This window comes from Frankliniella occidentalis, unplaced genomic scaffold (assembly GCF_000697945.3).
Source record: "Frankliniella occidentalis isolate FOCC.00 unplaced genomic scaffold, Focc_3.1 Scaffold41, whole genome shotgun sequence".
In the NCBI taxonomy this organism is placed as follows: Eukaryota; Metazoa; Arthropoda; class Insecta; order Thysanoptera; family Thripidae; genus Frankliniella; species Frankliniella occidentalis.
In genome coordinates, this window is record NW_026267171.1 from 1,857,169 (window position 1) to 1,872,085 (window position 14,917).

Sequence of the window (14,917 nt, forward strand, 5' to 3'; positions counted from 1 at the left end):
CCAGTTCCGGTGTCCTCAGTGCGTGCGCCGCTTCCGCCGCAACTCGCACCTGCGCTCCCACATCTTCAGCAAGCACCCGCCAGAGGTAGTCATGGAGTGCCTGGCGGAGACGGACGCGGACGCTCCCGCGACCTCCTGCGACTTACCCGCGGTGGAGGCCCAGACCACTGACGCGGATGTGAGCCTGGCCTCCTACGGACCACCCGCACCGTCTTCCGCGCCGGTGTCTCCCTTCCCCTCCGCGACGCCCTCCCCGTTGACGTCCACGCCCCCTGCCTCGCCGGCCAGCCTTTTCTAAGAGAGTCGGTCGTATTGTATTCAAGAGAAGTCTTATCCTGCTCTACTTGCTTCATGCTATGTGTAACTACTCCCCTGAACACCCACACCCTTGGGTCTCGTAGGCCCTGTGCCGCACCGCATGCAATAGCGTGGGTGGGTTGCTAACTCTCGGCGCCGTAAGGGATCGATCAGGAAGTAAGTGCGTTTTTCTCAGATTAATTCGGTAAATGCGGAGTGGCTCGGCGCCTGCGAGACTTGGGGTAGGCCACCCCGCAGTACACGCATGCACTGCAAGCAATGTGTTGCCTGCCCATCAGGCGCTATGAAAACTTGCATTGGCTCGCCTGCGGTACAGGGTAACTAAAAACTAGAACGGGGCCTACAGGACACTCTGAATGAGTCTTGTAGTCGTATTCCTGTCTTGGCAAGCTTTGTGAATGTGCTGGCTACTGTCCTTAAAAGCCATGTTCTGTTTGAGCAATGTGCTGGGTATAATCTTAATCGATCAAGTTCTAAAAAAATGCCTTCTTGCCTGTGTATGTTGACTTTTATGTGGACAGGCTACACAGCTTAATTGTTGCTTGTCACACTATTTTTTAATTGAGCTGGCTGCCCATGTATACCAATTTCATATTTGTGATAGAATTATCGTGATATCTTTCTTTTAGTCGTGTGGTAAATGTGGAGCAATCTATTCTCCATGTCGTATTTTGAGTTGTGATATATAAAGTTGAGGAAAGAGTGAAAATGGTAAAGAAAAATACGCTGTTTTTCTATGTGGAGAATAGAGAATAAAATGTACACATCAGTATAAAGTTATATTGTATGTTAACATGCAGTTTTTGTGTGAGCAAAACCTCACATGCTTGAGGCTGTTAATTTTTGTGCTGTGCTGTAGTTTTCCCTGTGATATCTTATAGTGTTAAGACCAAGTGTGATTTTAGTGCATTTTTCCTTTCTTTCTCTTTGTTTTCCTTTTATCATTGCAAGAAGCAATGCCTTATTTTGAGGACTACTTTTAGCTTGCCCAAAATAATTTCTTTTAAGAAAAGGATTTTATTAATATTGTATTTCATGGCATTTTGTACCTTTAACTTGTTTCATGAATATGAATGCTTTTGCTTTTTTTGTCTTCTTTTTTATGTGCTAATGGTGTGATGGATTTTTGTGTTGAATCTATGCTAGTCAGCTTTTACCAATTCAAATGAAAGTTCGAGTCATGTCGTTCCATTTCTGTATTGTGTATGAGTCAGAGCAATATTTTCCTCAAATACGAATTATTGGCGGCTATTAGGCTCCCGTGTTGGAATTGTGATGGATATTGTAAGAAAATTTTTAAAGATATGTTTATGTATACAACTGTTTCTTAGGTGCTGTGCACATCTATGCTTTCTTCTTCGTAGTTACCATTGTATTTTCCATAATTAACGCCATATTGTGTGTGATATTTTAAAATAAAAGAATTATTGTTAAAAAAATAGCACATGTGATTTGTTAAGTATTGTTTGTTGTTTTACTTTTTCGGGTCTGGACGCTGGACTGAACTTGATGTTACCCGGGCGTGGTGCAGCTTCGGCTCAGTTTTAGTAACTTGCACTGCTTTCTTTTCCAGGTACGTCATGGGAGTGGTCTCAGGCTGGCGGGCGCGGCAGGCGGTCTGGGCGCAGTCGCGGCGGAGGCGTGGACGCGGTGCACGTTGTCCTTCGGGCCGTGGCCGCGGGGGCCGCGGGCGCGCACCCCTGCCCCAATTGCAGCGCGGCGTACAGCCTCAAGCGCAATCTGCAGCGCCACCTGCGCCTGGAGTGCGGCCAGGAGCCTCGCTTCCAGTGCCCCGTGTGTGACTACCGCAGCAAGCGCCGGAACAATCTCCACAACCACGTCCTCCTCCGCCACCCCGACACGCCCCTGCCCGCGATGTGATCTAACTCTCTTGTTACAACTGAAATAAAAGAAAGAAAGAAGCAGAAATCGGCCATTGGCTGTATGGCCTCGCCCTCCCGGTCCCGGCATGCGTGTGTTGTAATGCCCCTGGCTGTGTGCTTGTGTGCGAGTGACTGTGTGAAACGTAGCCGTGGGCGGCGGCGGGGAAGCCTAGAGTCCGAGCTGCAGAACGAGGTAAGGGACCAGGTACTCGATCTCGTCCCGCCTGGCTCGCCCTGCCGCGCCTCGCCCCGTTGAAGTAGAAGTGCATGTCGCTGCCTGCGCCCCCCTCACCTCAGACTCTGTTGCTCACGCCGTGTCTCTGTTGCAGTGGGGCCGGTGCCGCTGTCTGCGTGGCTGGAGCAGATCCAGGGCCGCCGGGTGAAGGCCGACGTCGACGAGGGCGTGCCCGCGGCCATGGCGGTGCTCGCGGCCCGCGGCCCGCACCCCGACTCGCGCGTCGGCGGCGGCGCGCTGCTCGACGTGGACGGCATCATCAACCGCCTCAAGAGCAACATGCAGTCGTCCGTGCGCCGGCGCCAGGCCGAGCCGTCCTTCGACTGCAAGAACTGCGGCAAGAAGTACACGCTGAAGAACAACCTGCTGCGCCACACGCGCCTCGAGTGCGGCAAGGAGCCGCAGTTCCCCTGCCCCTTCTGCCCGCACCGCAGCAAGCGCAACGACCGGCTCATGCAGCACGTGTCCAGCCAGCACAAGGAGCAGCTGTACGCCGGCCGGGTCGAGATGCCCATCCTCCAGTGATCCGCGCTTCTATTACTCACAATTCCCCCCCCCCCCTTTCTTTTTCTTTCTTCTGCGTATAATTTATTTTGTGTGTGGTGCACTCATCTATAATTTTTGTGTGTGCACAAACAATAGTGTTTTTTTTTTGTGTGTGTTGAAGTAGTCATAGTCCTTTGGTGTGATGGGCTTAATTTTATTATGATTCCACTTGATATGCACTCATACCAAAGATTTTAGAAATGTAACCACTGAGTGAATCAAGGAAGATATATATAATATATATAAGTCACGTCTGATTTTTATAAAGAAAACAACTAAACAAATTCCACTATATTTGCTTTATTTTTTATTAAAGGATTGTATTATATTTAGGTATCTTTTACGCACTGCAAGCCTCATTCCATGTAAAATTCTGCGATCTGACACCAAAGCCTGCTGCACTCATGGCATTCATGAATATGGCTGATCTCGGTTAGTGTTAACTCCTTTATGTTCATAAAAGGACAAATTTTCTTAAGATTTTTCGTAATGCATTTGTGATAATCACTCCTTTTTGGGTTTAGTTAGATCTGACTTGTTAAAAAGAATACTTTTGTGCCTTTGAACCAAATAAATCTATTGCATTCTCATGGCAGCATTTAAAAAGTGCTGTGTAAATTACAGTACGGGTAATGATTAACAGTCAATGTATGATTAAGCTCCATGATAATTGTGGTAATATATTTTGGTGGAGAAGAGTTGTGTAATTTGTGAAGAAAATGCTTTTGCTCAGAGATTGAGCTTATTAGTCATAAGAAGTCTGAACACTCCTTGCAAATTTCTTTCTTGTAAAATGAGAATGAAATGTCAATTGTCATTTGTTTAGAGTAATTGTCCAATTCTATATCACCGACGGTGGTCCTGACAGTGGTTTCCGGTCAGCCCTGCATCTTTAATTCTGATGTAACGACTGGAAGAGGACTAGTAACCAGTGCTTGGCGAGTGAAGTGGTTTGTTAGGCTCCTTATTTCTGGGAACTTTATCATGTGGTGAACTACTTAGTGTTCAAGTATTCTTGTATAAGATCTCTATTATATTTATTATTCTTTTGTACTCAAACATTTACCATAAGAGTATTAAGAAAATCTTACCTGTGCCAGTTTGAAAAGAAAAACAAACTGTTGTTCTCCAAAAATCTATAATTTTAAGTCATTTTACCCCTTTGGGACCTGTACTGTATAAATTTTGCCTGTATTCTGTATGACATAACGTATTTTTCCAGTCCTATTGGCGTTGCCGAGCAACTTAGTTGTAATTGTATTTGCATTTTTTGCCAGTAAATAAAACAAAACAAAAATCCCTCGGAAGTGACATTTTTGGGTCATGTTGTTCTGATCATCACCACGCTAGGGGCTGGATGAGACCCGGCCCAACCCTGCCGCACCCTGTCTAACCATGTCTTTGATGTTGCAGAGCCCCGGGGGAGGCACCCGCACGCCCCGCTGGCCGCGCACGCGCACGCGCACGCCTGCCCGGGCTGTGGCAAGGCGTACAAGTGGAAGCGCAACCTGCGGCGCCACCTGCTCCAGGAGTGCGGCAAGCTGGCCCGCTACACCTGCCCCTACTGCCAGTACGTGTCCAAGCACAAGTCGGACCTGCGGCGCCACTGCAGGCGGCGCCACGCGGGGCTGCTCGTCGGGCAGCAGCACCTCGCCGACCTGGGCGGGGAGGACCCCCTGTGCCTCCAGGATGCCGGCGGCGAGCACGAGCCCCGCGGCGCGCTCCCCGCTGCGATGCCCGTCCAGCCGCAGCCGCCGCACGGGGTGGCCGCCGTGATGCCCGTCGTAGAGTGGGCCGCCACCCCCGCACCCGCCCCGGCACCGGCCCCCGACCTGGGACCCGACCCCAACCCTCTAGTCAGGACCATTGCCATCACCCCTTCAGGACGACAGATCTACGTCACAACACATGCCGCGAGCTGAGGCTCGGCGCGACTTGTAGAAGGACTCCGTTCTGGGATCATGTTTTTGTTTTAATTAAATGGAGTTTGGATCTAGTCCTTAATTGTTTGTTCAACCATTGTGTGGCCATTAAAACTCGATACCTATAATTTCGCACAAATGTTCGATTTACCACAAAAGTCTCTCGAACCCTCACGACCTTGCACCCCTTCCTTTCCCCCCTCGGTGCATCGACCCCACCCCACTAATTCGGTAATGTGTTTCCAGGTGGCCAGCTGTGGCCCGTCGCGGAGGAGCTGCTCGTGCGGCCGCTGCTGCCGCGCCCGCCGTTTGTGACATCGCGGGGTTCGCGCCGCCGAGCTGCCTTCCCGTGCAGGAGCTGTGGCAAGGCGTACCAGCACCACAAGAACCTGCTGCGGCACGTGCGCCTGGAGTGCGGGAAGGCGCCGTCCAACTTCTGCCCGCACTGCCCGTACAGCTGCAAGCAGCCCTACAACCTCACGCTCCACATTCGCTTCAAGCACAGCGCGGCCGCCGCGGGACCCGGCCAGCCCGACCCGCTGGCCCTGGCGCTGCCATAGGCGCTGCTCAACACCATCGACATCGTCCAGGATCCTCAGGGCCGAGCCGTGCGAACTCGCGAACATGTGTTCTTGTTGTTGTCCCTGCGGGGGAAGCCCTCTCCGGTCGCCATGTTATTGATATGTGAAAATGTGAAACTAGTCTAAGTGACATTGTTGTGGTTTTGTATGAAGCCCTTTAGCTCTCTAATAATACGCCAACGTGTGCGAAACTTTGTACCGGAGTCTCTTTTAGTTCTGCTGCGGAAACCAATCCAGTCTGACGGACACATTGCAGGTCACTTTGCAGTTGCAGTGAAAGCCGACGTGGTCCTCCCTGAGGAACTCTAGCTGCGCCCCCAGCGTCGCTGAGAGTCGAGGTCCCGGGGGTTGGGTTTCCCTGGATGGGGGGCGGGGGCACGTCCCTAGTCGAGCACCGCGTCGACCTCGGCCCGGGGCCCTGGCCCTTGACATCCCTCACCCGTGCCCCGACGACGACAATGCGGCTCCCTGTTTCGTCGCGTTCCCCAAGGCCGAGGCCGTGCCGTTACAGCTGGCTGACGAAGGTCGAGCGAAGTCTGCAGGTGGGGGGTGCGGTGTGGTGTGGGAAGTGTGGGGTGGGGCTGCCCCAGGCCGGCGGGGTATCCGCGGGGGGAGGGGACAAGGAGGGGAGGGGAAGGGGAACTTGAGGAGGCCAGAGGCCACGAGTCCTGCCCGCGCCCCGCGCCGCTCCGCACCTCCGCCCGCAGGAACGGAGCATGCTGTGTTGTTTACCCATGGGCAACATAACCTCCCCCGGTTCGCGTTTGTTCGCCGGTTGCCGTCGCCCCTTGCCCTATTCTCGAGTTGTCTCTGAGTTTTTACGCTCCCCTTCCCGTATTACGACGTGTGATAGTGGTGCTAGTGTTGTGAAGTGACCACCAGATTTGTGATAGTGCATCATTTGTGCCTTTACCTGTGGGATTACGACTTCTCATCTGGCTGGACGTGTTTGCTGTTTCTTGAAGTCTACTGGAAGCCAACATTTTCCCTGAGCTGCGGCCACGTGAGTCAGAAGGCTGCATTTTATTTACAATGTGGTTCAGTGCGTAGTTCAGGGCTCCTGGTTTGAGAGCGTGAAATCTGCATTGTTATGCCCGCATTTGCCTTTCGCACCCCCGGCGTCCGGCGCAGCCCGGCGTCTCGTCCTCGTCTCCTTGTCTCATTTTCGTCGGACACCGCAAAGAAATATGCGGCATTTGTATTATAGAAACGATTTTGTTCATAAAGTGCGAATTGTGACTTGGTCATCGAGCGAACATGTTACATTGGTTCTTCTAACTTCAAACATGATTTCTTTTACTTGCTCAGGTTAAAATTCTCTGTCACATCCCTTACTTTGTTTTGTTACAATTTTGTTTATGAGTGATAGTTAAACCTTTGTTCGCATATTCACCTCTTCCATTTTCCTGTCAATTCATTTCATGCGTACATTTTGTTTGCGAGCGGTGCAAAACTACCTTTTTTTTTTTTTTTTTTTTGATCTTGTAAGTTTTGCAAGCAGAGTATGTTTTGATTTGAGGGGAAGTGTTTAAGGCTCTGTCGATAGAGTGCGCCTCCTGTCACGGTTCGCGGCGCGAATATTTCCCCTCCCCTCCGGCCCCGCTGCCCCCCCCCCCCCCCCCTCTCACTGCGAGCCATCAGGTCGATCAGCTGTTGGTTACATTGTCGTGTATAGTGCGGCACAGGTAACTTTGGTCGACTTTATTGATATCGATTGACTGGGTCGTAAAGTTCCACGCAGGTAGGCAGGCAGGTAGGCTGTCAACACGTTCAGTGCGGCTCGTTTTTGACGTTTCTGATTCAACATGGGGGGTGACCATTTTGTGGTCATGCCGTACTGAACGTTTTAAACGTAAGCATTTTATTTCCTGTTAGATTTTCGATCGCACGTCGCTACCCTCAAATCGTCCCCCGCGGGATTCGGATGCGGGATCGCCCCGCCCCCGCCCCCGCCCCCATATCCCCAGCAGTTCGCCAGGACGAGGAAGTTCTGCCCGCAAAGCTCGTGGCGACCGAGTGACAGGCGTGACAGGACAGTCTGAAACGGAGACGGTGTCCGCCGGCATCCAATGCAGCACTTACTGGCGTGTGCCCTAACGTGCACTCATAGGAACTCGTCCGTCAAAACCGTCTAGTAATCCATTGGGCACCGCCAACTGGTCGGACTTTGGCGTGCCGGCGTGACCTAGAGAGACTCCACCAGGACCTCACACATTCAGGATAGATGTGTTCCATCCCGCCGAAGGGACGGCTCTGTGGCCTCGAAGCTTGGTGCCGTTGGTCTTGGGCTTTTTTTTTTTTTTTTAAATCATTGGAGGCTGCGCGCTCCATCCTCAGCTTAGCCTCAGCATCTGAAGGAAGCAGCCAGCTACATAAAGCAGCTCAGTCGTGTTCTTGGGGCCGCATTTATTTTGCCGTCATTATTTTGGCGTCCGAGCAAAATGGCATGTCGGTTGGCCATCGTTAATTTTTTAATGTGGTGTTTTATCTCGCCGTTCCTCTTCTTCATTCCTTTTTCTCTAAATAATAAACTAGTATCGGTTGTATCTTTTTATTTTATTTTTTGGGAGAGTTTTTGTCTTAACGAATGGAACAGCCTCCTTTTCCTCTGTGTCTGCTCTGCCTTATTATAATAGGCTGCAAAGACCTTCTAATAGTTAAGGTGGTGGCTAAAAACCTTGAAATGTTCTCATTTTTGTTTCCATCATCTATCTTTCTATTAAAAATCTGACATCTACTTGCTTTTTTCAGGGAGTGATGAAGTAAGTGGCGAGGGCTTCACCCAAGAAGAGAGAACATGTCCCAACTGCCACAGAGTGTATCGCTGGAAACGAGGACTTGAAAGGCACTTGGTTGAGTGTGGCCAGGAACCAAGGCTTAGTTGTGCTTTCTGTGAATATCGATGTAAACGAAAAGACAGTCTTTCAAAACATATGAAAAGAAGACACAGTGAAATTAACCCTGCGGATATTATTAATAATTTTTTAGACACTTAACTCTAAATATGCCTTCTCAGTCTTTTCATCAATTTGTAGGGCTACATGGGCAACAGGGTACATTTGTCATATTCTAGATTTTATCATTAGTCATTTACTGTGTTGGCTGTTCCATGAGGTACATTCTGTCCTTATTGTTGCTGTGGTGTAGTACTGTTTCCTGATGAAGTTAATATTTTTCATTATTTTAAATCTCTTAATATTTCATTGAATCTCTGGATAATGTATGTTTGTAATCGTAACTTTTAATATCTCTGTTATCGTTAAATTTCATAATAAAACGTAGACTTACTTAGTTGCTCTGTTTTTTTTTTCTTCATATTGTTTTCAATGAATGTTTTTTTAAAAATATAAATCAATCTTGTAGTATAAAACCATCCAGTCATTCAGTTATTTTATTGACACTTGCTCTAACTAAAGTTGTTTTTCCTTTATTTTTCCAGATGGCTATAGTATGGAGGAAAAGACATGCCCCCATTGTCAAAAAGTTTACAGTTGGAAGAAGGGTCTAGATCGACATCTGCAGGAGTGTGGTAAAGACCCCCAGTATAAATGTCCCTTCTGTCATCACCGCTCCAAGCGGAAGGAAAACCTTACTAAACATATCATGAATAAACATGCCGATCAAATGATACCTTACGACTGCGCTGCTGCACCAAAATTTCCTATTCCAAGAGATTCCTTGGTTTTTCTTGAATAAATATATTCTGAAGTCTATTCTTGTACAAATCTCCCTAGTCAAAGAAACAAATATGAGGTATTTTTTAAAATCATGAGTGGTTGTGTGTGATTGTGTCATATTAAAGGACATTATTTGTTCATATTTAGTCTTAAAATATTCACTTCAGTTTCACAACCTATAGTCAATTTACATGTTTTGAAAAATGGTTCTTCTACTTAAATGGCACTGCAGATTCTATAATTATACCTGGTATTGCTCTTATATTTTCATTTCTTTTGTCTTGTCTACTACATTCCATACTCGTGTGCAACCTCTTTGTAAATTTCTGATTGTGATTGAATTACATTTATGTAATCTATCAACCTACCTCTATTTCATGTGTAACCTGACCAGTGCTTTAAGATGCGAGAGGTGTGCAGTTAATATATTATGGTAATTTTATTTTATTTAAGTCTTTGATTTTCACAAGAATATAAAAATGAAAGACCCCAAATTTTAACTGTCCCTGTTAAATTTTTCGTGTCAAATTCAGGAAGTGACTTTGTGTCTTCTGTGTCCTGGGAATTGTTTCTAATAAAATTTTTCTCTTGCAGTAGGCAATTTAGCCTTCCCTGACAGCCATAGTGGCTATCAATGTGCACTGGATAGAATTGGGAAGTTACCAGTCAAAGTACCTCCCAAGAAAAAGTTCAAGTGCCCACAATGTCCTCGCCGATATCAATGGAAATCTACTATGCTTCGCCATATTCGAACAGAATGTGGCTTTTCTCCTCAGTTTCAGTGTCCTTATTGTCCTCAGCGTACAATAAGAAAAGATAATCTTGTAATGCATATTAATAGAAAACATGGTCCTGGTATGCTCAATTTTACATGAATATCCCATTAGCTAAATCTTGTAACTAAACTTCTTGGAATGTATGCAACATCGAAATTGTTGTTTAAGATGATTCCGCAATTCACAGTTTTAAAATATTAGAGATGTAAATACTATTTATTTATTTTTCCATTTGTATTATAGACATTGTAGTTGTTTTCTAAGGTAGTTATAAACTCTAATATGTTGTCACTAGTCATAGATATACTATTTTTCTTGCTGGTAGTCACTAAAAATGTCAACACATTAATTTTGTGTCTCCTTTTTATGACTTCTATCCCCAACATTTTAACCAAATCTGATCTTTGTGATGTATTTTCTTTTTGCAGAAATTAAATTCATTATAGTAAATATTTTATAACTTGTTTGACAACCAATCATTCTCTAGTAAACGCCCTCTATTATACTCATTCCTTTCTTATATTGTGTACAATCTGCTATTCTATGTTATGTGCTTTCAAGTCCAAGTTCTCACAATTTTTCTCTATGCAGGCAAGCTCCCGGATGTTTTCAACTTCATTGGGGCTGGAGCTGTTCAGCGATCAGATTTGGGTACATCATGCCCTGTATGTGGGAAGAAGTTATCATCCAAAGCAGCTGTAGTGGGACATTTGCGAACACATACTGGTGAACGTCCCTTCCAATGTGATGTCTGCTCATCTACATTTGCCTATGCAGGAGATCTCATCCGCCACAAGCGATCTCATACCAAGGAACGTCCTTATCAGTGCCCCTACTGTCCTCAAAAAACATTCAGAAAAGATAATCTTGTAATGCATATAAGTCGTAAGCATCGGGATGTTCATAGACAATAGAATGCAGTGTCTCCAGTGGTATGTTTTTGTAAAAATTGAGCAAATTAAGTTTTTCTATCTCTCGAACAAAATAACTTACAATGTTTCTCTTTTTATCACAGGAAGAAGGCAAAGTGCTATTATTATAAAGAACATACCATACTATTGGCTTGGTATATGTCTTGTGTCGGTCCCACGTACTACAATCTACCTATGCTTAGTACTGTACGTTCAAGAAATGTCTGTTTTCTCCCTTTCTCTTTATTGTCTTTGTTTGGATGTATTTCATTGGCAACTTATTTTGTTTTCTGTTCAGTATTTACTTTTTAATTTTTTTTAGAATCTTGAACCTTTCCATTTTCTGTGATAATAAAGCAGCTAACATTTTTAAATTCCAGTCCTAATTTGAACCAAATGCAAACATGATTCATGAATGTCATGAATAGCGGGCATGACTTTATTGGAGACTCCGCTATACTTGTGCTCCCAGGTTGTACTGACATGTTATTATCTCTTTATAGGTGATCACCAGCATTATCTCGAGAATATTAGTCAGAATGGAGCAAGGTAACAGTGTAGATTTATTAGAAGAAGACAACCTCTAGCATGTATTTTTCTTTATATAATTGTCTACGGAAGAATTTCACCTTGCTTTCTTTCTCTTTTTGCAGATGTCCCCGGAAGCAATGTCGAAGTTGTTACAAGTCTCTTAGTGTTCAATTTGGCCGAGAATATGCTCGGCGCAAGACTTCTAGAGTGTACACTTTTTGTCGGCTATGCCCAGGGTCTCCATCTATGTGTGTAAAGTGCTTTCAAAACTGCCATTTGTTAGGGTAGTTGGACAGTTATGATTTTACTTTTCTTGCCGATGGTGCTCGTTTTCATTTAACTTCCTGACTGAAGAAAAACAGTTTGCCTTTCTACGCTTAATAAAGATAATAATTCAAGATATACTTCACATTGCAATAAACTTTTTCATACAAATATCCCAATTTTTTGTTCTATTTGGTGGTGGCAATGATTTTGGTCAGGTAAGCACAGCACTCCTTGAAAGTCGCTTTTTTTCACTTCACCATGCTCTGTACATTACTGTTGCACCCCGCTTCCAGTTGTAATCTGGAGAATACAAGACTCGGGAAGTCATTTGGTTTAGTGACTCGACTTATCGTGTATATAATTCCTCCAACTTGGTCTGTTTGAAACTCCCGCCGAGGAGCCCTACGAGGGGCGCCGCCTTGTCCAAGGCCTCGGCGGGCTCCCTCTGCTGAGTGGCTAACGGGCGTGCTCTGTTGTGCGCAGTGCTGCTGGTGCCGCCGACGCTGTTCCAGTGCCCGGTGTGCGCCAAGTACCTGTCGTCCAAGCACTCGCTCAAGGAGCACGCGCGCACGCACACGGGCGAGAAGCCGTACCAGTGCGGGACGTGCGGGGCCGCCTTCGCCTACGCCGGCCACCTGCTGCGACACCGGCGCAGCCACACCAACGAGCGGCCCTACAAGTGCAACGTGTGCCCGGCCGCCTTCAACCAGAGCACGCACCTGCACGTGCACACGCGCATCCACACGGGCGACAAGCCCTTCGCGTGCGCCTTCTGCGGCATGAGCTTCACCGAGTCCAGCAAGCGGCGCCGCCACGTCCTCATCCGGCACGGCGTGGACGTGCGCCCGTCCCGGTAGCACGCGCCGCGCCGCCGGCTGGGGCGGCGACCATCTGTGCGGCAACCAGACTGAGGAAAGATGAGCTGGAATTTCTTTTTCAAATGTTTTGTCGGTTATGGGTTTTTTTACTTTATTTTACCTGACTCACCATTGTAAAAAAAAATTGTAACACTATTGTTCACGTGATCCCCCGGTGACAAATGAGGGTTCTATTACTGTTTTATTACTACGTTGTTGACCACATTTGTTGATTGTGTCATTGTTCTACATATACAAATGATAGGTATATATATATATTCTATGTAACAATAATAAATGAATATATTTTTTTCTCTTATGTAAAGCACCTTAAATTTGTGCATATATTTTATAGAGGATTACCCTTTGAGGGTAATTATTTGCTGTTAACAAGTTTGGTTGTTTAACGTAACCGTTTGTCATATTTTTGTAACAGCATTTATGGTGTTGTGTTCATGTTTTTTTATTTATTTGTTTGTTCTTGTGGTGGCTGTTGTTGTTCCTCCAAGCACCTGTGTGTGCTACTATTTTTCTATTAAAGTGTAGCTCTTTTGCACTGACCCCCTCTAATTCATACTTTCATTTAAACCGACACATCCCCCTGTTGCCCTCTTGCCTCTCTTCCCAGCCAGCCTCTCACTGTCTTCTCTTGCCGCAGATCACGATGGTGCGGGAACCTGGATCTTGTCTCAGACGCAGAAGGGTGGCTTTGTGGCGGCTCCCTGCTATCCGTGCCGCGAGTGTGAGGAGTCGTTCGCCTCAAAGTACATGCGTCGCAAGCACGAGCAGGTGACGCACATGGGCCGCCTGAAGCACGAATGCGAAACCTGCAACCTGTCCTTCCCTGAGCTCTACCTCCTGCGCCGGCACACCTTTCGTCGAGGACACACTGCTCGCTGCTGACCCGACCCCTGACCCTACTGCTGTATTTTTTGTTTACTTTTATTTTTCTCTTTTTTTTGGTGATTGAGCAATGCCAGAAACATTTGGCTGGATCTTCTATATATTTTTTACCGTGTTGGAAATAAATGTGAGAAACTTAATTGTTTTCGCTTTAATGAAGCATCTCTCGGCGTTGGTGTTGGCGTACGCCCGTGTCATTTTGTACTCACGGAGCCCGCGTGTATTGGCGCAGATCCCCTGGAGCTGGTGGACGAGGCCCTCGCCACGCGCCGCAGACCGTCGCTGCGCCGGGACACGCCACTCCTGGGCACGTGCGACGGCGACCGACGGCACAAGTGTCCCACCTGCCCCGCCGCCTTCCAAAAGCTCTCCACCCTCAAGGGCCACATGTTGGTGCACACGGGGGAGCGGCCCTACGTCTGTGACTTCTGCGGGATGAGTTTCACGCAGAAGAGCAAACGCAAGAAGCACGTTGGCGCCCGCCACGGCATTTGGCTCTGACTTTTTCTATCTTGTTCTATTTGAGATTAAAGTCTGTTTCTTGTAATTATTTTTTTTCTTCATGCTTTTCCCTTGGACACTCTAGCCTGTGTTGGCTTTTTGTAGATTTAGGTAATGGTACCAAGTACCCATTTCAAAATAGCCGTTGTCTTTGTTTTTCTGTGTGCTTGTCGTCCTGTATTCTTCCGTGTTCTGTATCTTTGTCGTTCTCGCGGCCTAGAGACTCTCATGAAGCGCTGCGTTGAAGCGCCATATGAACTCACTCGGGCATCTCTGTTACAGGTGTCAAGTCCTCGGCTGTGCTGAGCGGTCGCGCGACCGGCGGCATTCGCGTGAAGTCGCAGGGGCAGCTGCGAGCGCGAGCCAAACCCGCCCCTAGAACTACCCAAACCCCTAGAGTCGCTCTGAGCACCGCTGCCAGAAACACTCCCAGCACCTCCGCGGCCCCCCGAGCCACCCCCAGACCCGCTCGCAAGACTGGCGCCTCGAAGCCGCTTGTTGTGCAGCTCGACGACGACGACGACGATGACGAGAGCGGAGATGAGGGGCCTGGGGATGATGCTACCAGGGAAGTAGGCAGGGATGGTGGGCATGAGGAGAAGGAGAAGAAAGGTGGCGCAGAGGAGGGCGAGTCCGACGACCGCGTCTCGTTTAGCTGCGGCTTTTGTCCGATGAAGTTCTACGACCGGTCCGACTGGACTTCGCACGAGATGGGCCACTTCAACAAGTTTCCCTGCAAGACGTGCCTGGCGCTGTTCAGCTCGCCGCTAACCCTCAAGCGACACTGTCAGCAGACCAAGCACGCCATGTAGCGGACCGAGCTGTCGTAGTGTATATTTGATTCTAGTGGTTTGTAGTAGAACATTCTCTTAGCGTTCCTGTTCAGATAGGAACAATATGATTTAGTCGCGCGATTGCAATGCGCCCCGCCATTGTCTTGTGTTTGTCGTGTCGTTTCCAAAGGTTGTGAAATAAAATAGTCGTTAGCTTTGTTGTTTCACTACCCGTG

At 47.4% G+C, this 14,917-nt stretch overlaps 4 protein-coding genes across 7 annotated transcripts in view; 3 read left to right on the forward strand and 1 right to left on the reverse strand.

The window, feature by feature from the left end:
- LOC113215902 (longitudinals lacking protein) overlaps positions 1–14,917 on the reverse strand; it is a 129,848-nt gene that overhangs the window by 28,374 nt on the left and 86,557 nt on the right. The gene's annotated exons all lie outside the window — the stretch shown is intronic.
- Positions 2,211–4,285, forward strand: LOC127749255 (longitudinals lacking protein-like). The gene is made up of 2 exons (XM_052266687.1): positions 2,211–2,394; positions 2,531–4,285. Exon 2 carries the CDS (start codon positions 2,617–2,619, stop codon positions 2,959–2,961), a length of 345 nt encoding a protein of 114 aa, XP_052122647.1. The 5' UTR covers positions 2,211–2,394; positions 2,531–2,616; the 3' UTR covers positions 2,962–4,285.
- On the forward strand, positions 6,103–10,402 carry LOC127748589 (zinc finger protein 75A-like). The gene is made up of 3 exons (XM_026435668.2): positions 6,103–6,488; positions 8,925–9,014; positions 9,757–10,402. Exons 2-3 carry the CDS (start codon positions 8,936–8,938, stop codon positions 10,035–10,037), a joined length of 360 nt encoding a protein of 119 aa, XP_026291453.1. The 5' UTR covers positions 6,103–6,488; positions 8,925–8,935; the 3' UTR covers positions 10,038–10,402.
- Positions 10,700–11,823, forward strand: LOC113215993 (uncharacterized). The gene is made up of 4 exons (XM_026435676.2): positions 10,700–10,870; positions 10,954–11,056; positions 11,353–11,398; positions 11,503–11,823. The coding sequence occupies exons 1-4, from the start codon at positions 10,836–10,838 to the stop codon at positions 11,634–11,636; spliced, it is 318 nt and encodes a 105-aa protein (XP_026291461.1). The 5' UTR covers positions 10,700–10,835; the 3' UTR covers positions 11,637–11,823.

What these genes read in the sequence shown, in the direction of transcription:
- LOC127749255 (XM_052266687.1), top strand. Translation starts at nt 2,617, where the DNA reads ATGGCGGTGCTCGCGGCCCGCGGCCCGCACCCCGACTCGCGCGTCGGC.
- LOC127748589 (XM_026435668.2), top strand. Translation starts at nt 8,936, where the DNA reads ATGGAGGAAAAGACATGCCCCCATTGTCAAAAAGTTTACAGTTGGAAG. An exon ending in TCGACATCTGCAGGAGTGTG is followed by an intron (nt 9,015 to 9,756) that starts GTAAAGACCCCC and finishes TTTCTCTTGCAG; the next exon opens with TAGGCAATTTAGCCTTCCCT.
- LOC113215993 (XM_026435676.2), top strand. Translation starts at nt 10,836, where the DNA reads ATGTTCATAGACAATAGAATGCAGTGTCTCCAGTG. An exon ending in AGAATGCAGTGTCTCCAGTG is followed by an intron (nt 10,871 to 10,953) that starts GTATGTTTTTGT and finishes TTTTTATCACAG; the next exon opens with GAAGAAGGCAAAGTGCTATT. An exon ending in ATCTACCTATGCTTAGTACT is followed by an intron (nt 11,057 to 11,352) that starts GTACGTTCAAGA and finishes ATCTCTTTATAG; the next exon opens with GTGATCACCAGCATTATCTC.